General features: G+C 44.5%; 1 protein-coding gene across 2 annotated transcripts in view; it reads right to left on the reverse strand.

Moving 5' to 3' along the window:
* Window positions 1–1,591: 1,591 nt before the first annotated feature.
* LOC1280064 (protein O-mannosyl-transferase TMTC2) overlaps window positions 1,592–25,441 on the reverse strand; it is a 163,518-nt gene continuing 139,668 nt past the window's right edge. For both annotated transcript variants that reach the window (XM_061662923.1, XM_061662924.1), the window contains 5 exons: window positions 16,214–16,458; window positions 5,539–5,679; window positions 5,351–5,435; window positions 3,963–4,120; window positions 1,592–3,826 (listed from right to left, as the gene is read on the reverse strand). In XM_061662923.1, coding sequence (XP_061518907.1) covers window positions 3,650–3,826; window positions 3,963–4,120; window positions 5,351–5,435; window positions 5,539–5,679; window positions 16,214–16,458 — 806 coding nt within the window. In that variant the 3' untranslated portion in view covers window positions 1,592–3,649. The remainder of the gene's footprint in view (window positions 3,827–3,962; window positions 4,121–5,350; window positions 5,436–5,538; window positions 5,680–16,213; window positions 16,459–25,441) is intronic.

The following is a 25,441-nucleotide window of genomic DNA, read 5'->3' on the forward strand; positions in this document are numbered from 1 at the left end:
AGCCAGAAAAATCTAATGGTTTGAGCTATGTAACGAAGCGATAATTAGAACAGTGGGAAAAGCTAACAACACTTAGGGCAATGTTTTAGTAAAATATCTCTTCGTATGAGTCAAAGATCAGTTATTTTAGGGTAAAACGTATAAGCAAGTCAATTGACGCCTTGATCGATTGAAATTGCTTGACATAATAGACTTGTTAGTTTAGCTTTCATCCTTATTGCTTATTGATGACAAAGTGTAAAATTCTATTTTTAAAGAACTCTTGCAGCAATTTAATTTTGAATGGGAACTATCATGTAACACAACATTTTACATACTACCACCATTACCAAATCATACGGACGGTGTATTGCTTCATCAACCACTGTACTGTTCTCATTCCTCGCCTCGAATTCGATTGGCGCATACGTAAATGTGTGCCTTGGCGATATTTCCGCAATTTATTGACCTTTCGATCTTCTTGCCATGGCTCCCTGTAAGTTTTGTGCCACAGTCTCTCGCACCCATTCCATTATCCGAAAAGGTTGCCGTCGCGTTTATGATGATTACTAGAATTTGTGAGTTTTTCGGTGAGGTGTCCCGAGGATTTTGGCACCGGGAGGAATGCTTCCGGCGCTCGGTTGGATGGATGATTTCCCTGGGTGGCAATAAAGGCATGAAAAATATTCTAATCTCAACGGTCGATAGTACCAAAACCCCGCAGTCTCTCGTCGTTCCTGCTGCTGAAGTGATTGGTTTTGTAGCTGGGTACACCGTGAAACCTTAATTGGAAAGTGTGGGTTCATGGTGTGTATCGATAGGAAACAGGATATTACATTGGAGTAGGGTTTGGGAAAGCAACCCTGGACTGTACATACAACGTTAAGAGTGACAGTTTATGATCGGGTATGACGAACGGGCCCCTTACGAGCTGCTGTGCAGTTAAATCTTACCGAAAGCGGCAAAGGTGCACATTCGAAGCGTACGAGATTGTGCGAAAAGTGCCTTTAATGAAGAATCTTTAGGGAAGGTTCCCCATCTTCGTTCGATAATATAATTAGCAGCAGAAAGGTGGCAGCCTCATGACGTATGAATAATTCAGTTTTGCCCCCATTCTATCGAGTTTGCGAGCGGCAACACTGAGATTGGTAAGTTAATTTGCCCAGCTTGAGGAACGTACCCAGATGTTGCCGCTTTTTCACTGCGGAGGGCGACTTTATATTGGACCGTTGCGTACAGCAGGGGTGGATGTAAGTTCGGAAGAGTCATTAGCGTACACGTGTGCACCCGCTCAGGATGGAGGCGCCTGGTGCCGTTTAGCCTCGGTGGAGACGCCTGGTGACGCTAAGCGCTGGTGGGGACGCCAGGTGGCTTGTACTTCCGCAACCGTTACGCACCAACACTTGTGCGAGATTTTGGGTTCAAATGGGCGTTCAAGTGTGTCTACTTGCTAAGCGGGAAAGTTTTGCCAAAGCATTTTGAAAATCAAAACGCCCCATCAGAAAGGTTATCTTGGGGCGTTGATGAAAGACGTGTGAAAAACGGAGTCGAGGTCGAACCTTTACTTACCCTTTGACGGTACTGTAGCTAAACGCGACAAAAGCTACACATATTTTCATTAATAAATTTGCATTTTATTCATAAATGTATGTTCGCAGTACCGGAGCGTGCCCGTACTGTACAGCTGGTTGCCATTTCTGGTCTGGTTTTGTTTTTCGTTTGCCCCGGGGAACTTGCAACTAAACCTGTTCTTTGCTTTTGCCACTGTATGCACCTATTTTTTGTAGGTTCCGTTTTGTAAACCCATGTAGTCAATGTATATTGTATACTCTTCTGGGGGAGGTTGCCTGGTGCGGATGTCTGGTGCGGGAGTGAGAAGAAGATGGGTATGTTTATTTTTGCATTCGAGTTTTACTTTGCACCACTTGGTTTATTGTTTTTGAGGATTTTATTGTTTTCGCAACAGCAACAACACTGATTGCACTCTCACCGCTTTCGGTGTGTGTGTGTTGCGTCGGGTGTGAGTGTTTCCTATTAACAACGATTCGATGCAATGAAGAGCTTGGGAGCGTACGTCCAGCACGGTTTCGTTTGTTTGCATTTCGATTTCATTATCAGCAAAAACAGAACAAAAAGCTTCATCTCATCCCTGCTCTTCACACACACGAATACATACTCTGTCTCTTTTCTACAGGGTTCGTTTCAGTATGTAATGCATTGTAATGAGTATTCTTTTCAACCGTCTGATGATTGAACGCAGTAATGATAATGAAACGATTTTATCGTTTGTTTGCGGCCGTGTGCTGGTGAAGTGTGATTTTGGTTGTACAATTTCAACAGAATGGCAATGTTTGTTCGAGCGATAACGCCTGATTGACACCTATTGAGAGGGAGAGAATATGAAGGAGAGAGAGAGAGAGCGAGAGAGAGGAAGCAAGAGTGCACGAAAAAGAGCGATTAATTGCTATTGTTAACCGCCCTTAGTGCCAGAAGGGGGCCGAATAGTAAAACGAGCTTTAATTACAGTTCCATTTCTACTTTATGCAAGTTGGAATGCATTTCCTCAACACTGCACTGTTCTCTCTCTCTCGTCACTTCTGCCTCTCTCCCGCTCTGAACAAGTGTGGCTTTCGATGGAATGGTTTGTTTGAGGGTGGGGGAAGTTGCTGCCTTTATTACTAGTGTGTGATTTTATGATAATATTTGTATCCCTTGTGTTGCATCCGTACTGTCCGCGTTGTTTGCACATTGTTGGTCGGCCAACAACTGTCCACATTCTGTTTCGTTTTTCTGCGCCTGTTGTCTGATTATCAATTATATACAGCACTATGCTTTCTGTTTGTTTGTTTTGTTTATAAACTTTGTATGTACAATATAGGTATGATAAGCGGGCGCTGCAGAGACCCCAGCCAAGTTTGATGGAATTAAAGGGCAACACTAACCGTAGCCACCGTTCATAGCACAGCACTTCGCATCAATCCCTTCGATGGTAGAGAAACTAAACAGTAATAAATCGTTGTCAAACTCTCGGTTTCTCAGCATGTTTCAGCTCAACTAACAAAATCATTTCCTTTCCGTCCAGTTTTAGGCTTTGTTTGGTTTTGGTTTTCTTTTTTTTTCAGATATACTTTCAACAAAGTTCCAACACAATTGAATCTAATGCTCTTTTCATTTTCCTAGTACGCGTACCCGTCCTTTATCAAACTATTCAATCGATTTTGTTCTCTAACTAACCTACGCATGTTTTGGTTTTGCCTACGTAGCGTACACCTGCATTTGCAACAAATCCTTTCCCAAAAACTTTCAACACACCAGTCCGTTTCATTTTGTTTGGTTTTCCCTTTTTTTGTTTGTTATTTACAATCAATTTTTAGCTATATACTTTTTGTCGTCTTTCCTGTCTGGTTTCATAAATTCCTCTCTTTTTATTGTTACTCTACACACGCACCCGTGTGCACACACACACACGTCCTGTCTTTCCCTCTCTTTCTGTACAACAACGTTTTGTCCGATCAATTCCCAGCGAGCATATTTCCCGGTGCATCCGGTCGTTTCGCGGTGCTTGGCTTCAACACGCACCGCCCCCGGTACCGGTCCGTCCCGTGCCGGGCGGCAGCAATCAACTTCCGGGCTTCCGGACACTTCCCGCCCGGCGGTGGTGGTTCGCCTTTCATGAGATGGCCGGCACGCCGAGCTTGGCCAGGTTCGACAGTGTGGTCAGATCGTCCGGCTGCAGGCGCAGCGCTTCCCGGTAGCTGTTGGCCGCTTCCTGCGTGCGCCCGAGCAGGTGCAAAATTGCTCCCAGGTTGGTGTGGGCTCGGGCCTCCTGCGGTCGTAGCTTCACAGCCTTCCCAAAAAAAAGAGTGGCGGGAAAAGAAGAAGAAGAGGAAGAAGAAGCGGTTAATAATGATTTAATCATTATTCATCAGCGCGCCGCGTTGGGATTGAGCCGGATCGGGGGCTATTGTGAATGGGCTGCTTACCTGCCTGTACCATCGTTCGGCTTCGAGTTTGCGGTCCAGCAACCGTAGGCTTGATGCGGCCGCCATCACCAGGGCGTAGTCTTCCGGGGCCAGTTCAGCCGCTTTGACCCGGTACTGGAACGCTTCCTCCGTTCGGCGCTGGGAGGAGAGAAACTCAGCTAAAGGAATAGGGGGAATATGAGAAGAAAGTAAAGAATGAGTGTACAACTTTCAAAAAAAAAAACACATTGAAATAAAGCTAAAGGAAACCCCCAAGTGTGTATCTATCTGGCAAGCCAGTTGCACTTTAGCAAAGATAAGCCACAGTCAAGGGAGCACAACTGCACAACCTTCCGCAAGCTTTCCTCCAAGCGAAAGCATAATGATAGCTTTCACCCAGAGAGCACTGACATCTGGTCGCATCCGTCAGGCTCCTTAATTGGATACTTGATATATTATTTCTGATTCAAATCTTTCAACCCGACCCTGCCCCCATCCCGTTTGCTGCATCCTCGAGACGGGGTTTGCGAGCGACGCAATCTATTCAATTTATTTGCTCGTCATCTTATGCACGACTTTGCCTGCAGCGTCTTGGCGCCTGGCAGTGAAGGAAGACAGCAGAGCAGCATCCTTCCGACCGGCTTGTTACATATGATGGGTGGTTGATTGTTATGATTTTCTTTTGAATTGTTAGTCGCCCAACCGTTGGTGGAAAAGGGTGCGACGCGGGCAACAGCGAAAGGAAGCACACATAACAAGAATGCAAACTCACATTCACAACAGCCGAGTCGAGTGAAGTTTTGCAGTCGGGTGAACAAAGCTTTCTTTTTTCTCCCCCTCCCCAGCTGAAAGCAGGTTGTACAGGGGTGATGAAGATAGAGAGTAGGGGTGTATAACAATAAAGAAAAGCGTACCGAGTGCCCCGTTTCGCTCTCTCTCGACAGTGACTAATGATGGCGTTGACGTTTGTGCATCGCTTTGGGAATCTCGCAAGGGAACGGCAAGGTGCATGGCAACGAACCCGTTTCAAGGAACTCTTTGCAAGGTAGCTTTGTCATCCCTTTCTGTCGCTCTGTAGCCCTCCGAGACCAGAGGATGGGAGAACAGAGCCAAGATGTCTCGTGTCTCGTAATGGTTTCTAGTTTTGCGGGTCAAGATACGATCAAAGCTTCGTTGGGGTATACACACCAAAAAAAAAAAAAAAAAAAACGAATCTTCTACCAGATTGTCGTTTGCCAATGCTTGTGCTTTTCAATAACTACTTTTTACTCCGGCGCTGGCGCTTGCTGATCGCTTCCCCGCTGTGCTTATCGATGCAGGGAGCAATTTGTATGTCTTATCATTGGAAGGGGGGAGGAGGGGGAGAGATATGGCTGCCGGTTGCACTTGTGAACCGCTCGCTTACTTACCGTAATGATGGTGTACGCTGGCATCGTTCGGTGCTAGCCGCAATGCCCTCCGGAACCACTGCTCCGCCTCGGACGTTCGGCTACTCTGTAGTGCGGAGAGGGGTGAGATGAAAAGTAAAGTTGTGAATGCGTGTGTCGGGATTGTCATGTGCAAATTGGGATACGATTGGAAATCGTACGATACTTACGTTACGGGCCAGCATCGTCCCGTAGGACAGATGGGCAGCAATGTGATCCGGCTGGGCTTCAAGGGCTGCCCGTTGAAACCGTTCCGCTTCGCTCCACTGGTTGAGGCGGGCGAAGATGTCACCGAGCCGATGGTAGATACCCTGCGGGAGTGCACAAGCGAGCGATAATGAGCGGACATTGTTCGGAGAGAGCGTGGATGTAATACGTATTTTCAGATGAGTCAAATGAGATGAGAAGTTTAGGTTACGGATGAGAAAATAACACGTCAAGTAGGCATTGTACGGTTGTTTCCTGAAATAATTCGTTTAAATCAAAATTCTTTGTTGATCTTGAGGTACCGTAATGATTTAAATTCAACGGGTAGCTCCAAACTCCAGAAACTCGTGATGTTTTTATTAAATTTCCTCATATCCCTTCCTTGGACATAGCTCTTTTTGAATTTTAGCTACTTCCCATGATGTATTAGAATCAATCAGGGGCGGTCTCGTAGTACAGTCGTTAACACGAACGACTCAATAACATGCCCGTCATGGGTTCATGGGTTCAAGCCTAGAATGGACCGTCCGCTCGTAGCAAGGATTGACTATTCGGCTGCGTGGTAATAAATTAAGTCATGAAAGCCTGTAAAGACCGGTATGGTTACGTAGGACGTTACGCCAAATAGAAGAAGACGAATTAGAATCATTTAAAATGTGTCTGACCTCTAGTAGGACCTCAAGCCACGGTAAATAAATAATTTCTGTCGATCAGATTACCAGCGGAGAACATTCTCATCAGTTTTTATAAAAACCGGCACCGATGTAATTCCTTCGACTAATGAATCTGGTTCAGATAACAACAACAATGTTATATCACATGGTGCTCTGAATTTCATTAAAATAGCAATTAAATTCTGGATAGAATTATAAACAACTTAATTTTTTAATTATTTTATTCGAAATAGTCGAAGTTAATTGTGATTTATTGCATGGAATTATGTTTTTAAACAGGTAAAACAACAAGAAGAAACATTCAGCGATAGTAATAAAACAGAGATATTTGTAGATAGATGTGCTCCGTGCCTAGATGGCCGTACGGGGAAGATCAGCGAATCGCACAGCAGTACTTCGGTTCAAATGCATCTACGAGTGCTAGAGAAACAGCATTCTAATCCCGACGAATGATAAATGCGGACGATCTGCTTCTTGTATGAGTCGTGTATCATTATAATTGCTCTTATTAGTAATTGGAAATGTGTGCAACATGCTGACAAAACTCTCATTCACTCCACAGCAACGTCCATCGCTAAACATAAACAATGTTCATTTTAACTGTCAAAACTACCTGTTCTCTTTCAAACCCGGTTTTCAGTAAGACCGTCGGTCGAGGAAGACAACCTCACTCAGTATTGGATGTTCGGACCTTTAAGCACCGACAAACCGACGTGACACTTCGAACAAAATGAGCTTCAAAAGTTGTCTCCTTATTTCAAATGAAAATACGTTAAACACTAGCGCCATCTCTATAATGATTCGCTTTCTACACTGACACAGAAAAGAAACTGCTAAATCCCCTTTTTGTTTTTCTTCGCAAATTCCAATGCGTATTACTTTATGCACTTCTCACATCTTTTGCATTGATTTGGAAACTTATAAAATGATTTTCCTGGGTGTTTTGTCCAATAATTCTCACTAAATCGTGCCTCACACTTCTTTCGCAATTTGTATTTAGAAAAGTTGTTTACATCGAAGCAGCAGTGAACAGAGCATACTTTGACAGAAGTGATCGCTTCATTGGTAAATGACAGTACTTTCGTATGGGACACTTTTGTAACGCCAGTGTCACGTCGGTTTGTCGGTGCTTTAAGGACAATCAAAACTAAAACAGTGTAGTGTGTATGTGAATGTGAAAATTATAAGCGATTTTTTTATTGCTATCTGGAATAGGAATCACAACGTCCGTAATTTAAAACATGAACTTAAATCTGTCCGTTAAAAAATATTACATGATAAAAATTTCTAAAGTGTCCGTAATTCGTTGTAGAACAAAATAAATTTCTTATAATTTGTTGATATAATACTTCTTAAGACGTTATCAACAGAATTCTTTATTTCACCCGAATGTATAATAAATGTGAGATACACAAGCGTTTTTAAGCAACATTAGTTAGCTAAAAATTCAGTCGCTTGGTTCGGGGATCGGTGAAAGAATGGCTAAAGATCGTAACCTTTGCCACGTTCGGGAATTATCGTGCTATCGGGACTGCTCGGTTATCAGCACGACTCCACTGCGATAGTGTCCTCTATCGGGATTGAAGGAAAACACCACTGTGCCATCGAATTAACCGTTAATGTTTATTTTAATATTTAACAATACTGATTAAATATAATCAAAACTAGCTCTAACATGATGAAATGATTTTTGTGCTTCTCTGTAGATGGATTTTCTGTTCGTAATCGATGCGGCTGCTCATCTAAACTGCTAAGCAGATCTATAAATGCATAAGTATGTTTGCATTTAAGCGTTATAATCCCTATGAAATGTGTATGAAGAGCCATGAAATAAGGTTAAAATTGATAAAGCTAGAAGACTTTCGCGATCGTAGGTGGGTTTTTTTTATTCAATTTATAGTAACGTGCTTATAGTTAAACGCTATAGCAAGAAGCAGATAAACCTTAGAAATTTAGAACCTCAATGCTTGTATTAACAGCTATAAACAAATGTAATTGAATCCTGCATTTCCTTTCCAATGAATTGCAAACTGACTTAATATATCGTCAAATAATGCTATTAGCAGTACCAGACGAAATGAAATAGCGTTTAATAAAATGTACACGATAAGGAAATGGCACTGCGATAGAAATGCTAGAACTGGCTGAAAGTAAAGTCTTCATAAAGCGTTAATAATGCTTTCGTTATGGCACACCATGAAACGAAATTACATTACCCATTTTATTCCATCCCAACCATCGCCCTGCACTGCATTCCACCCAATCCGGTGCGCATTCGTTCGACGAAATCATATCATGCTGTCCCAATCGAGACATACCGGACATACCTCACAAGCAAACAGAGCAGCAATTTTGTCTCGCTTGTCCGTACACGGCGTACACGTACCGGACATTTAGATACACAAACCCACCGAACCGTGCTACAATAACGCATTTATGTGCGCAATAATTTCGACCCGACGGTCCACAGAACAGCTACAAAAAACAGATGCAGCAGTAATACAGAACGGCAAAAAGAAGTAGAAACAAAAGTGTTGAGTGGTGAAGTGGTGAGGAACTGGGGACAGAAAAATATGTTGACCCATAATCGTAAAAGTGCACAATTGCTTCGTTTTGCTCGGCGCAGGTCTATTGACCGATGATGACCTAGAAACGAGAACGAATGGGTGAACCAAATTGCTGGCCATGCAAAGGTTGGTTGTGCGCCAGTTGTTGGAGGGAAAATTAGATTTTCGTTTTTTTTAGTTATATCGGTCCATCGGATGCCGACGAAAGTCAGAGACCTCATTGTCTCATTATCATTGGGGAAAGTGGGAAGATGTGCGAACAGCAAAAAAAAAATAACAATGGCGAGCGAGACAGGTACAATGGCACCGGACAGTGTGCAAATGAGATAAGTTGACAGTTAAGAAGCGTACCATCCGTACTGGGAGGCTTCTAATTAGAAATGATTATCCAATTATTTCCGACCGTGGGTGCATTTTCTTGAATTCCCCTTTTCATTATGTTCTCTTTTTCGTGCCACCGGATGTGCCACCGAGAGGCACAATTTTCAAACGATCGACTGTAAATTGGTGCTTTCTCTTTTATGTCATTTATGCTTAAAAGCAGTGAAGAAGCATCGGCACGTTTAAGGGCTGTTTTCTGTGAACTGCATACGGAATGCACTCGGAAGTGCAAGGGACAGATGATTAGCTTTCCCGCGCGTCCAACAACGAAGCGAAAAAAGCTTCATTAAATTTAATTTCTTTCAAAATGTTTTCAAACTCCTTTTGAAAATGGGCTAAGCGTAAAAAGCCATTTAAATTTTGCTGCTTTTGCTACAAACACATTCGTGCATTCGAGAGGCAGCCATTAAAGCCAGCTAATTTCATCCTAAAATGCACTTTCTCACCAAAATGATCGAGCATAAACGTTGCAAAGCGAAACTTTTCCACATCTTTTCGTGAAAATAACAGAAAGCCAGGAAAACCAAACTTTATTGCTTTGCTCATTTTCCAACCGGGCTGATGACGCTGGCGCCCCCCCACTCACAGGGTGAGAAAACTTTAATTGATTATTTTATTTTATTTGAAATGGTATAAAATTTAATAGGGTAATTCCGTACCTTCTACCGGGGTGAACCGATACGGGTTCGTGCACATGGAGTGAAAATGACTTCAAACTCACCTTACCCCGTGAACCCCTGTGCCCTGTGCCCAGCTTTCGAGGAGGGCAAAAAATCGAACCGGTGAGTCAATTTCCTGCCATAAACATATCTTTATCGGAGCGTCCTTCTGCTGCAGGTTTCTGTGGCAAAACCACCTCCCAAAGGACATTTGGCGATGAGACGTTGACCATTACCCGCGTAAGCTCTCGTAGCAGGTAAGCAAGCGGAACGGAACACTGACACAACACGGTGTGGAAGATCGCTGTTCGGACGGGAATGGCCAAATAGATAAACGTTTATTACGGGGTGTGAATTGAATTGGTGGAAAAGATTTAAACCATGGCCGGGACGCTAGAGCAATCATTTCGCTCAGCGCGCTGATATTGGATAGGTTGTAGGGTGAGTGTTTTTTTTTTTTGTAAAAACGGTATCAAAGACATAAAAGAAGTATTGCAAAATGAATGTGAGAAGCGAAATGGTGCGCTGAAATGGGTGAAGCAATAAGCTATTAACATCCGCAACGTGTTTAGCTGTTATTCTTATCACCGGCAGATGATGATGGTGACCGTTCGGGGGAAATAAAATGATAAGGCGTGATTGAAGGTGGAAAAGGGGTTTATGATGCGGTAAACGATTATGTGTTAAATTAACGATTTTGTTGATAGCAATATGTGAGTTTCACATTCAATAAAGCGAATGCTGAATGATAATTTAATAGTGTAAAAGCTATTCATTGAAAGGTTGATTCTTTGTTTTTTACGAAGACTTTCAATTTTATTAAATGATAGTCTACAAATTATTGTGTTTTATTGAATTTCTATCAAAACTTACAATATGTAAAAGTATTTATTAGTTCTCCTATGCAAGTAGAGAGCACTGAATAATTCGATTTGATAAAATCCCAATAACAACAACGTCCTCTTCTTGCACAAACCATTGTAGCGTGTTTGTGACCACTCCAAGTGCAATAACCCGCGGTACCGGCACGTGAAATGTTTCTTTTTTACAAGCTGGAAGCAACAAGCACCACGTGAATGTGTCTCTTTCCCCTCGTACACCATTTTATTCGCAGCTTTTCATCCTTCATCCAGTAGCTCACAGAGGGAAATGAGCGTGAGCTTGCGAAAATGACATGCGCAGCGAAGCAAAGCATCGAAAACGCTTCACGTTGGGTGAACTATTGTTATTTTTTTTACTTTACAATGGTTTTGTTATGAATTGCATGAATTTTTGGACTTGTTGATTACAAAACTAATAAAAATATGAATTAAATAGTTAAATTAAAATTAAAGTAAAATTAATATAATTATCGCTAGTCGACGCAAAGATGATGCATGCATTTTTATTGGCCATGCAACCACAGCCTTGGGCTGCTGCGAGCAAGTGCACAATCTGCAGAAACTAATTAAGAATAAACTTGTTTTCATAAATCACACACCCTGCCCCGCATTTGTGATAGTGCCGCACATCACCAAACCACGTCTCCGTGCCAGAACTATTCTCTCCAACGGTGCAGCTGCGTTTAGCAGCGATGTGCTGCTTTGAAGTTGCGCTCGGCCCGCTCGAAAGTCGGCGAGCAAGATGAAGTTGGATGATTAAGAACGTCTCCAAAGATCTCGTCGCTGCACCCGAAAGCGGACATTCTTTTAATGAAAGTGCTTCCCTTGCCGCCAGGCACACTGATACAACAACGGATGGATTGCCCAACAACACTGAAGAAGGCGAGTGAGTTGTTTGGAGCGTTGAAAAAAAAGCAAACACACACACAAAGAGCTTATCAACGTGACAGCACTTTGTGTTTTAAACATTTTTCCTTCACTATTTCGCTCATAAACAGCCCACGTGGCAAAAACGAAAGCAAACAAAAAAAAAAAAAAACAAGAAGCGAACAAATCTAAAATTGTCTACCAGCCGGTACTGCTTTACCGCTCAAACTTCACATGTGTAATTCACCCAGAGCAGCATAACAAGCAAAACCGTTTGCCGAGCGAAGTTTTTGGTGCGGGAAAATATTTTCTCTCCCGTTGAGCCAGCACGGAGGAAACAGGAGCTTTTTCCCAGTTTATCACAAAGTGTAATCATTTGCAACTTCGTTGTCACAGATTGTGTACAACTTTTTTGCATCTACACACACACACACACATACACCCCATGTTCAGGACCCTTTGAGGCAAACAGGGGGCTATACACTGTGGAAGAGTTGGGCAAAAAGTTGCGTCTTGTTCCTTTTTTTGTGTCTCCCAGTCTATACACACACATGTTCATATCTCACGTGCGCACCATCAGGCTATGGGAAGAAGCGCAAGGCAAGAAGGGTGCTGTGCGTTGGCTGGGAAACCGTTGAAGCCAAGTTTAGAAAGTGTGAGAGAGAGAGAAAGAGCTAGGGCGAGAAAAAAAAGCATCAAGTTGGCCGGAAACATTTTGCATTTTGTTCCGCTTGCGTAACCGGAAAAGTCGTCCTTCAGCACCGACACACCAGTTCGAAGGGAGAAAGAGCGAGAGAGATTGTTCCGGGAAGGGTTGGAATGAAAGAAGGACACATTGGCGTCGGGACACAATTGCTCACACACACATACACACATACATGTACGCATACACTCGCGCAAACAGTATGGAAAACTTTCACTTGTTGGATTTGCGTAAACAAATCGGTACCGGGTTTGTAAATATTTTAATACTTTTTCCCACTCGGTTGGGCCCAGAGCAGGTGGCGGTGGTGAGTGAGCGTGGAACAACACCCCTGTAGGGCGAAATTGGCGCGATGAAGATTAAATTCGTTCAGTTGACTTTATTTTCCCAAAACGGGTTCCGGTATAGAGATGGGTGGTTGGCTCTGTGGATTCACCACATTGGTTGGTTGGGCGAGTTTATTAGATACCGCAGGGAGTGAAATGAGAAACTAGTGAAATGAACAAAATGTTACTAGAACGAGGTGGAATTTATGTTAAAACAGTCCAAAACTATTGTTGGTCAAGCTGCTTCAGCTGCTAATGGAATGTTATAGTTTTGAAGTTGTTTTGAGCTTAATTCCTTTTTGGTATGAATTGGTTGAACTTCCGTTTCTGTTGAATCCATTATTAAAACTTGTTTAGCTGAAAAAATTCATTACAGACTTTTCAACTGAAAGAATGATTCACAAATCCTACTCAACCACATTTATAGCACAATGTGCACTTGATGCTGTTGGTGTATTTAACAACTTTTCATACGATTTTTTTCTTACAAAGCAGTTCGATTAAATGATAGGAATTATTTATGTTAATATCCCGTTCTATGCCAAAGGTACAACATGGCAAACAGTTAAAAATTGAATGTTGTAACCCTCAGTAACATATTAGTAAGCTCTTGTTGGTCACATTGAAATATGTTTACCCTAACATATCACTGCATGATATTAGTTTATTTTAACAGATTTGAAAATTATCTTCAACCGTTTTCTTGGAATGGAAATTGAAAAAACTATCTAATTCTAGTGATAATATCAAGTCAGATAACAGCACGGGGCTGTCCCGCGGTACAGTTGTCAACTTGAACGACTCAATAACATGCCCGTTATGGCTTCAAGCCTAGACGGGACCGTCCTCCCATAGCAAGGACTGACTATCCGGCTGCGTGGTAATGAATTTAATCTCGAAAGCCTGTAAAGACCGGCATGTCCGCGCACTACGTTACGCCAAGTAGAAGAAGCAAGTCAGAATTTAATTTTGGACTTTGAAAATAAAATCCAATATACTCAAGAAACCCGGATACTTTAAGGATTATAGAGAGAGCTCACTGTTTTTCTTTCTCATTCTATTGCTGTTTGTCCTTAATTTGTGCAACGTTGAAGAAAACAAACTTGATTCTTTTCGAGACAATAACTAACATTAACTTGGATTTGGTAACTCAACGCGTCATACGATATCATTCACATTTCGCTTGCCATTTGTCTGGCTCCTCCAGTTAACCAGTTCTCCAATCCTTGCCATACTTTAACACTTTGACCGCCAGCCTGACGTCACAGTTTTTGAGTGAGCACGTAGCGCATGGCAAGAGAGCGATGAGAGCGACAGTTTCTCGTGCGATTGTTATCACTCTTTTGTTTCATTGCGATAAGCGGCGTAGCACATGTCGTTCTCGTTCTCTCTTTCCTACCTCATTCGTTCTCAAGAGAGTCACTGAGCGTCAGATGCAAAGCTGAACGGTGAGCAAAACCGTCATGCGAATTTATATGACACGGCGCTTAAAGTGTTAATCTTACCCAGCTTTACAAAAAATCAAAAATTATGTGCCAATGACTTTTACCTAAACTTATACTACACAGACCAAACTATTCACTCTTGTTTCGTTCGTTGCCACTGCATCTTACTCCCACTGTCTACTCCTACGACGAAAGAACCCTAACGAGCGAAGCCAGCTCGTAAAACGTCAGAAAATACTGTCGATCTAATAAAACTAAACTGCACCGAGGCGGATCACCGTGAATTGTGAGCGATTTGGTAGGCTCCTGCTTGTTGCTACATTGCCTAGCACCGCTGCGCTGTCCACCGAGTTCATCCGGTACGTATTTCCGCACTGGGTTTCGAGGTGGGCGAGGTGGTTGGTGTGCGTTATAAGACTAATAAAATTTCCAATTTATACAACCGTTGGTAATAAAATAAGGATGTGAAGCGGGGGTTCGGTTTTCGCTTTCTCCCAACAAGATGCAGGCAAGCAGATTGGCAAAAAATACACACAAAGAAGTCTTTAGTATAGTTGGACATTGAGGGTTTGGTCTTTCCTTTATTTTTGTATTATTTTCTCGCTCCAAATAGGTTTTTCTTTCCGTCAGCAAAGTTGGTGGGATTGTTTTTACTTTCTAGAGGCGTTGCAATCATGCGCAAGGTTTGCAGATGCAGAAGGGAAACTCTCTCTCTCTCTCACTTTTTCCCAATAGGGAATTTTGGGCAAGCTCTCATGCGAGCGAGCATGTTTATACAAGCAGCCCGGGTGTGCTGAAAATGTGTGCAGGTACACTAGGGTACACTGCTGGGCGCGATCCAGCACGTTCCGCCGGCTAACCGAGGCAACACCGCCCGGTGACTTACACAGCACGAAACAGGAAACGTAACGGTACGATCCATTTCGGGCGAAAGCCGGAAAACCCAAACCCAAACGCTCCGGTATAGACAGGGAGATGGATGAGATGGATGGTGAAATCCTGTGCCGTGTTTGTGTGTGTTTGTGCTCTCCCCGGTTTAGCAAACGACGAGTTAACGAGGTGTAGCAGTAACGAATAAAAAAGAAAACCGACCCAAACCCGGTTGATGATGAAAAGCCCGCCCTAAGGTGTGTGTGTGAAGGGAAGGTAAAATGGGGAAGAAAGTGTAAACACTTTTCCAACTCTCTCACCTTTCTCCCGTCACCACTCACTCCTTCTCCGGTCGACGGGGGAAAAAAATCAACCCAAAGAAATAGCGGAAATACGTTCATCCGTTCGTGCGCCATCGTAGGTAGGTTTGGTACCACGTTTCTGACGCCTCGCCTTGCCTGTAGTTAATCCCAGTGGTTTTCTCCGTCCCGGCAAAGCAAAGGGGCAGGAACAGTGAGGTGTGGTGCCAGCTGTGGAACCATAACTATAAATATGAAACGTCACCGGCACACGAACGAACGAACCAAAACCACCCCCGAACGTACCGATTGGTCAGTCTGGCCGGGCACAGCAGGAGCGGGCAGACTTTTCCGCACGGTGAACCGGCGAACGGTAGCGTGGGGCTGCAACGGCAAAGTGTTTATAAAAATCTCTGATATCCGGATTTGCCATTTCCGGTGATAATTTTTCCCCCGTGCGCACGGTGCTCCATCCGAGTGGCCCGGTTGCTCATGCTGGTGGCAGACGGTTGATAAACGGGGGCGCATTCGAATCCGGGACGGTTCGAAGTTGGAGCTGGTTCGGTTTCCGGAGCAGAGGGCTCCGGCAGCTAGTCTGCCTGGGGGAACGAGGGAAGAAATGGCCCATGGTGTGTCTTCCCCCAACCGCCGAGGTCGACGAGGAACCAGGAACGGAAGGAAATCATTAAAAGCTTTTCAACACTTCCGCTTAGCCCTTGTGGTCCGGTGGGGTCGGCGTGGAAAGGGGAGCGGTGAATGAAGATACATGATAACGGTGGTTGGCACGTGACTTTATGAAGCCATAAAGTTGGTCCGCGCTGGCTGCCTTCGTTTGCCGCTAACGGTAAGTAATGCGATTCCTGTGCCACTTTCAAATCACACCACGAGCTTGTCCAAGGACACGAAAATGTAATGTAAATGATACGGGCTGTGAAAATAGGAATAGGGTAGGTAGTGGCCGCTTACCTGTGGCGGATATCGTTCCGGCAGTGTGTGCAACGCCTCCCGATAGATGGCCAGCGCGCGCTGCAGCTTTCCCTGATCGGCGTACAGATTGCCGAGCTGCAGCAGCGCACTGATGCGGGCGTTCTCGTGGGCGGCCCGATCGCGCAAACCGGCACCGTCCAGCTTGGTGCCCTCTCGCAGGACGCTGGCCGCTTCCTGGCAGCGGCCGAGCGCTATCAGCGAGGTTCCAAGGTTCAGATAGGCAACTGTAAGAAGGTGAAAAGAGGTAGAAAAATGCAGATTAGTAAAGTTAAGTTGCGCTGCGGGAAGGATTTCGGGTTGACAAAATGAGTTGAGATGATAGTGATTAGGCAAAACACTCAGGAGAGCACAATGGATTTATGACCACAAATTTGCCTTCCCATCACGATTTTACGCTTTGCAAGTCCATGCATTTGTGTGTTTTTGCGCTCCCTGTGCGGGGGAATATTCGCAATGAATACGAAATGAATATGAACTGTCGTCATCGAGCCAAACGACATCCGTGGTCGGTCCTCAACACTTTCCTTTCCTAAACGATTCATTTATCTCAAGCACAACTTACCAATGGGCACAAAACAACATTTCCCTGTTGTTTAACAACCATGTGCTTCATTTCTTAAATACGGCAGAATAATTGGATATCACTCTCGCTGGCATGGAAAACGTGCAATGCCGCTGTCGCAATGAATGAAAAACGACCCTCTTGAGGATGCAAGAAGACGGAAGAATCACAGCTCCATTTCGATGTCTTTTCATCCAGTTTCATTTTCATCCAAGCTGTGTGTGTGTGTGTGTGTGTGTGTGTGTGTGCCTGCGTTATCTGCACACTATCAACTAGCTGCTGCTGCTGGTGGTGGTGGTGCAAATCTTTGACGATGGTTTTGGTTTAATGCAGCATTTGGGTAATGTCCCTGCACAGGTGCTGCTTGTCCCGGCCGTGTGTGTGTGTGTGTGTGTGTGTGTGTGTGTGTGCGCGCGCGCTAACGTGTGGATGATGTTTGACGTATAGCCGTAAAAAATAAAGAAGGATGCACCATTCCCCATCCATCCATGCACGAGAGCCTTTTAGCGTGATTTTATGACGAGTGAAATCGTAAAAAAAAAACGAGCAGCGCGTGCTTCACACCGTGCAGTGCAGAACACTCAGCCTCATTGACACAGCAAGCGGGAAATCTTGAACCACTCGGCGCTCTCTTGCTCCAGCGGTGGTTGGGATCTGGGCTGAAGGATTTCTCCTTCCCATGCAGCCAGCAATGGCAACCCATGCCGCCGGTACCGAAGGAAGCGGAAGGCTGTTCCCGGTAGATAACGCGCAAGCATGATGATACGGTCGTTCGGTGGAACGAGAAAAAAGGCCTCCTGCTTTGCGCTGCTTCTGGCCGATCCGGTGCACCGGGGCGGGGTTGTTTTCGTCCGCCTTGCTTGCTCGGTTTTGAGCACACTAACCCTGCCCGCCATCCTGTGGCCAGGCGAAAGGCTGAAGCTGCGTTGTGCAAGTGGTGTAATCATAATTACTATGAAATATTAAACGAGGAATGTGGCCGGGCAAGGCAGATTTTCCTTTCATCTTGCGGGGTGTTTTTTGGCTGAATAGGTAGAAAGATGGAAAGGCAAACGAGGCTGAAAGACGCTGCTTACGGTAATGGTGGGCAACGTGATACACGGCTACGCCGGCAAGGAGACCAGCGAAAACGGTGTGGATAATCAGAAGGGAAATGATGTGCTCCCGTTTGGAGCAGGAAAAAGCACACAGTGTCAAAGGCATGCTCACGTGTTAGCATCGGTGGGAGTAGTTTTACGACCGTTTCTTTCTTTCCTCAGCCAAATGAGCACAAACACACTCACACAGACAGCAAAAAAGCACTGACAGCGTAAACGAGGTGAGCAAAGTAAGTAAAATCGTTGAAATCAAGCCACACACACACACACACACACATAGGGCTGCATGATAAAAGAGCACACAAAGTGTCAAGTGTCTTATGAATATTAGAGCACGTTTTTGATCAACGGTAAACGGCAGCGCTAGAGGTGGCAGTGTGGGCTACGAGTACGCGGTGCACCGTGTCATGAGAGGAAGCTTTTGTGTGATTGCTTTTCACAGGAGGTTTCTAAGCCGTCATACGTCTTTTGGTTGACTTTTCTTTTTTAAAGCCGAGCAAAATGAACAAAACTGTATTTGAATGAAAGGCGTCAAGGGGTGTCATTAGATTTACAGAGGTGACAAGAGGCCAAATACTTAGGTGTAACACTGTTTATAACATGATGCTGATGTCCTACAAAACTAAATTTCTACAAAATGCTGATTGTGTGATTTTAATGATTCGTTTTTTCAATCTTTAGTAATGGCTTAGCTATCAACTGCAATAATACAAAACCCACGTATAACGTATGGCTCAACGTTATAAATGGTAAACAACTGAACTCGGAGCAAAAAAGCTATATTTACTTGTTACGAACCGAGCTTCTCCGGCAGGCCACGCGAAGGTTTGGCCCTCAGCAAGAGTTGCAGGGTTGTAACGGAGGAGAAACAAACAGCAGCAGAGTGGACAGAGTATTTGATACTTCGCCTACTAACCAGTCCTTCCCGCTAGTTGCTTCTGATCCAAGGTTGGGAAGCCTATGCAGACGGAAGGGGGTGTTTGGCTCGGAAATCCAGAGGCTCTGTCCTATTTCCGATATTTAGAATTAAACCTCTTTACTCCAAGAGCTTCTGCGTTTGAATCCTGCTTTATTTAAAATATGGCCTACTTTTATACTAAATTTATCCTCCCAAGTTTACCCGAATATCCGTTCGGACGGGATAATTCGTGTTTCCAGAAACATCTTATTTTGACTTGGAACGATAAACAATGGTTACTACGATTAGATTGGTAAAAAAAAGAAATTTAAAATCGCGTGCGTAACATTACTTGTTGGCCAATGAAAAAGTATACACTCAGGAGTTAAATTTAAATATAATTTAGTTAAAAGTCCTACTTGTGAAAATTGTGGCTATGTTAAAGACATTCAACCCAAACTATAAGAATGTCGAGAGAGGAAGAGGAACTGGGAACTATTCAATAAAATAGCACAAAAGCTCAAAATTAGAGTACTGCCGTTCGATAGATTGATAAAACCAGACTTTAGAATAAATTTGTATAATATAAATATGTATTGTATAAGGGAAAACAATTAATCAAGCTGAATGGAAAAACAACAACCCAAGTAGGAATAATTAAAAATTAACTCCACCCGCATGTAGATAAACAAGGTTTAAAGCAGATACTAAATGTAGTCTTAACAATAAAATAGGTTAGATTTAAGTGAATTATGGAATAAAAACTGAATTACTTGATTTTTATTGGAAACCAATCCTAATGATCAGCCATATGGCAAAGCTTTCTTTCCTGAATAATAAAAAAAAATTCGTTTAATCTTGATAAACCTTAGGAAGTACTCTGCCCATTTAATGCAATTGTTTAGCTCACAAGCATTATTTTTTTTATTATTGTTATCTATTAACTATTTTCAACCATTGTTTATTATTTATCAAATTTTCTAACTGAATAAAATTAAAACTAATGCATCAAGGCAATAATTTACAATTTTGGTGTATAAAATACAATCTGAATACAAAAAAACTAATAAAAAAAAAGTTCAAAAAGCTCATCAAACCATGCAAATTGTTGTAAATAAAATTGAATGCACAGATGCCGCTTCTTCTTCTTCTTTGGCACAACAACCACAGTCGGTCAAGGCCTACCAGTACGCACTGGTGACGTGAGCTTGGCTTTCAGTGACTTATTGTTTACCATAGCAGAATAGTCAGTCCTACGTATGGGGGCACGGTCTATTCGGACGTGCATGTTGTTACGTCGTACGAGTTGATGACTGTACCACCAGACCGGTACAGATGCTAGGCCCTCTTTTATTTCACTCAAGCTCTCATCATTAGTTGGGTGTGTCGCATGATATCATCAATCGAAACGGATTCTTTTCAAAACTCTTCCAATACCCAAAAAAAGTCTTTAGCTACCGTCGAGTCTTGAGCAAACACAGCGAAGATGGATCAATGAAAACAAGCAAGCTAGTGGATCATTCAGTACTTCCATGCGTCCATTGTGCGCCACCAAACGAACAAAAGCAGTTGACAAACTACGTGCATCATGATTTGTATAGTATTTTGTGCCCGGACGAATAAAGAATCGTGAGTCAAGTGAATTTGAACCTTCTTTAGAACGAACCGAGAGAGAGAATGAGGAAAAAAGAAGCACACACCAACAACCATCGTCCGATAGCACCGAGCTTCCCTTACACTGTCAGCCATCCGCACAATGATTGCTAAATGATCTGTGCAAAATGAACACAAAAATGGAATCGAGTTACAGGATGGTGTACCGTCGCCCAACGACTGATACGCGTTCTCTACTGGCGCTTTTCCAGCCAATTGCATCCTGGCTCTGTCTCAGGTTCTACCATGCCGTAGGAACACGGGAAAAAACTAATGCCCTGCGATACACACACGACACGAGCCAGTTAGCTCGCATGGCTAACCTTAAAGACCGTGGCACTGAAACTGAAGCTGCACGCAAGCATTATACGTGTGCGAGTGTGCTCACTACGACTATGTTTCCCCCCCCCCCCTGCCGCACACCATCGGTACACGATGACAAAGTTCATCGCTTTCAATTTCTTTTTCCCGGCTGGGGAAAAGCGGGTAGAAGAATTCAGCTCGCTTGGCCAAACAAATTCCTTCACTCACTTGTGCAGAAATTCTACTCCCTCAGCACAGCTGTTCAGGTTCTGCGTGCGAGTTTGTGTGTGTGTGTGTGTGTATGTGTGCCACCTGTACAGCCACATCCGCAGCGAGTCCGCAAAGCTTATCAGTAAATCTGATCACGTCCCAAACTCGGGCCGTGTGGCCGGAAGTGGGCTGCGCGTCAGGGCGCGCGAGACGACAACCGAAGTCTGGAGTTGCTTAACGATGTCTTGTGAGCGTTGTTTTTCTTTCTTTTTTTTGGTTTGCTGTTGCAGCAAGCAAGGCTAGAAGAATGGGGGGGGGGGGGGGAGGGGGAAAGATGTATGGCTTCGGTGCTGGGGATTGATGCAGCTTTCTTACAAAGTACCGGGCGTCTCCATGACTTTTTAGTGGAGGCTGTTGCTTGAGTCGTTTTTTTCCTCTTCCTTTTGCTTTCTCCAGCCAATCGTTATCAGTTTTGTCATTGGAGAGAAATGGTGCAAAAGTGAAGTAAAAGAAAGGAAGAAAAAATCACCCACCCAACCATGTTACTCGTTGATCACTTGTTCATATTTGCTTTCTTCCTGTGTGTGTGTGCGCGCGCGCGTGTGTGTGCACGTCCTGTCAAAGAGCTGCTGCCCGAGACACCCCACTCACACCCAGCCCATCATTCAAACACTGGTGCTGCAGTGAAGGCAGCAGACACACATCAGCAGTCGGGCTATCATAAATATTAAAGTCCATCCACGCGCTAGCCCGGGGTCGACTCCTGTCTCCTGTTGGACTACTTTTAGAAGCAAAAAAACCCTCCGAGAAAGGGGAAAATGGAACGTACGAGCTCTCGTTTACTAGCCGTTTATTCAATGCAACTCCGACGTGCTTCTCCCCGGTCCAGCCGATGCACCAGGCTGTCTTTTGTTGGAGTGAATGTGTCGGCCCGGGCAGTGAGCAAAGGGCTGCAAAGTTCAGCCCGTGCCGTAGAGCACATCAGTGCTCCGCTAAAGACCGGCAGCTAGGCTGCCCGGCAGCCCTTACGGGCGGAGTCGCTGCACCGGAATGATTAAATTCCCAGCGGTGGTTCCCTGTAAAAACCGTGTCGTCATTCCGTCAGACTCTCGTTTTTTTCTTTCTTCTCCTCAGTGCTTACGGATGCAGCTGGGGGCCTACCCACCCTCGCGTGGTGGTGATGGTGCTCACATTCGAATGCCGGACACTGTCACATTCGAGCTTTGCTTCGTGCCGTAGCTCTTTCGCAGCATGTTGTGACACTGCAGGGAGAAAACTTCGAGTGAATCACTACAGAAAAAAGAGGGGGAAAACATCCCCCTGTCTCTCACCCGCTGTTTAGGATCACCAGCAAAGCAAGGGTCAGAAAACGGGACGTGTCCCGTGTCCGAAAGACCACCGTTTGCGCGCGGACCGAACATCGAGCCACACAACGGCACATCGAGGCAACATCGGAAAAGCAAAGTTGAATTATCATCTATTTCACAAAATTGGAAGTAATGGTGCGGAAAAATCATTTATATTTTCCCGCACCTTGCCTCTCTGCCGCAAATCCATTTACCCCCTCGGAAGCAAGATGTTTGTGTGTGTGTGTGTGTTGTATGTGTGTTTTCTTTGTTTGTGAGCTAGGAACGAAGTGCTGTCTTTCACCTTCGTTTGAAGATTGTTCGAAAATCATATCACATATGGCGGGCGGATTGTTGACTTGCGGAAATTTCTTGTACAGGAAACATGCACACATACATACACACATACATCCAAACAACCCCCACAGATTCTACAGCAGTAGGAAACGAAGGAGAAATTAAATTTTGTGGATCAGCTGAAATTGGAATTATTGCTTGCCAATCATTGCCCACCCCGACGGCAGGTTGAGGGAGTGAGCGCTGGCAGCAAGATGCAAGCAATTTTTATTTCCCAGGGCGTATCGAATTTGGAACCAGACGTCCGATTCAAATTCAATCGGTTGGAATCAAGCACGGAAGCATGTGCTGAGGGTGTGATAAAAAATAAATTGCACAATTAGCTTCATAAAAGAAAAAAACCTAACGACGCCGCTGGTGATGATGCTTCACATGGGAAGACAGTGTACAACATACCGAAGTACACACACACACACACACATTCTGGGACGAAAATTAAGCATAAGTGAACAGCATTTTCCGGTGGAAATTTTTCGGGCAAACACGTCAAAGTTGTTGCCTCCGTGCAAAGTGCAAGCGGGGGAAAAATGTATTGGATGGGAAACATCCTCTCTCTCTCTCTCTCTCTCTCTCTCTCTGTGTCTCTCTCTCTCTGCCCCTCTTAAAAAGTTGTATCAGTGCACGAGTAGGGTACATTATGCTGCAACACAACAACACGAAGCAGTGTGCCTTCCACTTAGCCCACTTTTAGATGAATAGTGGTAAGCCCTTTTGTGCAGAATCACACACACACATAAGAGGACAATAGTTAGTACATTCTCTTACATTAACGACAGTGGAGGGGAAAAATAATTCATACTCACATACTCATACTACACACACACACTCGCTTACAGTAAATTAAGCAGCTTTCAACTTTTCCGGCCATAGTTTGGGGGCTTCCGAAAACAACGCAGCACGGCAGGAGCAAGTTTTTCCCTTTACAACGGAAAGCGTTACGTTGGGTTGGTGGAAAATGAAAGAAACAACGAATCGATCCTCACACACACCCACACACATATGCAGTAGGACGAGCGTCCTCCAGGTCGATGAATCCTCTTAATGGGAGCTTATCATGTAAAAAAGTTTACCCAACTGTTGTTTCCCCTTTTCTTCATGCTACCGAACATTGGTCGGTGTTTGGTTCGAGTAAACCATTTGTCTTATGTTCCGTAACAACATCCACCGGGAAAAACAAACGGGACGCTTCAATGTAAAAGTGCATACCATTGTGGTGCTAGTGAATAAATTATGAGTGAACAATATTATTACCCTTATGTGACCTTTTCGCTCGGGCAGCGGAAAGAACGCAAAACACTTGCCGAACGCTGAGCCGCGATGAGAAAAGGCTAAGGATTTCGAGGGCAGAATGGGACAATTGCGTGATTTTCCCTTATTTTTTGTGTGCCTTTTCTGCTACTTCCCAACCCAACTGGCAGGAAGCGTCAAGCCACGTTCAATCCGGAACGACAAAAGCACTTCGGTGCGCTCTCCCAGTGAAAGCACTCGTTAGCACGTTGCAACTGAATTGGACGGACGGATATATCGCTTCAGGGCGCGCAAACACACACAGAGAGCTCACACGGTCCCACGCACAAGACAGCGTACAGCGTGCCTGGTGCCCGGTTTGATGCGTCGCGATGCAATGCTACATGCGCTGCTGTCATGCCAGCCCTTCGGCGTGACTTTGGCCCGGTATGCTTCTTCCCGAGCGAATAGACTGCTCCCGCCAAAAGCGCTGCTTCAATCGCACCGTACCGTAATGAAAATTGATTTTACCCAGTTCCCTCGCTCGCTGGTGTGTCCAGCGCTAGACACAAACACACATACACACATGTCTTGGAACGGTGCTGACCACCGTATGTGGTAGGGTTTGACCGCGCACAGTACCCGGCACGGGAGGACGTACCCGGGCCGGTGTGGTTGTTTGAGCTTGGTTTCAATTAAACTGCTAATAGACTTTGATTTAAGACTCGCGAACGTCGTTTTGCAAGAGTATCAACGATCAACGAAAGAATACGGGATACGATCCATCGAGGTGACACCTCGCACGGCAAGGGACGACGACCCCCTTGTCAGCCCGATCGTTTAAAATGCCATCAATTACGCTTTCAATCAGGCGCTGTTTAGCAGTCACAACAAACGCCAGCACACGCGTTTGGTTCGCCATTAATCGGTCGTAAAATGGTGGTGGTGGTGCGCATACTGGCTGCAAAACTAAAACAGTGCAAAAATGTATGCACTCTCGCGCGCACACAGGTACAGGCGTAAATAAATAATTAAATAACCTGACGCTTGACTGTGTAATAGAATTCCCGCCACGCTCATTGCACGGCATTGGTAAAGTAAACAAGCGCTCTCTCTCTCTCTCTCGCTCTCCCTAAAACACCCTAAAAGTATGCAATTTGTAGTCGTGCTGGCGATTTAATCTTTTCTCCTTCCCATCGCCCACCGCAGTGCACACAGGCACACAGGAAGCGTTTGCTGAAGCTGTCAAATTATATCCAATTATTGCCAAAAGCAGCAGTGCCGGCCGGGTTTGCACGAGTGCGTGATAATAAATCAGAATCAGTTTTAGTCTTTATTGCCTTTGCTTAGGAAGGACACGGGAGGAGCAGGAGGCGGTGGTGGGTCGTTGGTGATCCCATTGTATGCCATTAGAATGGCAATGGTAACTAATTTGCACTCTCCGATGCTCTCGCCGATTGCTGTGCTGCAACGGGCTGCCTGCACAAACAAACACCCCTCGTTTTCCCGCTCCCCTTTTCAGTCACCACAGCACGAATTTTATGTCCACTCAGG

This window comes from Anopheles gambiae, chromosome 3 (assembly GCF_943734735.2).
Source record: "Anopheles gambiae chromosome 3, idAnoGambNW_F1_1, whole genome shotgun sequence".
Taxonomy (NCBI): domain Eukaryota; kingdom Metazoa; phylum Arthropoda; class Insecta; order Diptera; family Culicidae; genus Anopheles; species Anopheles gambiae.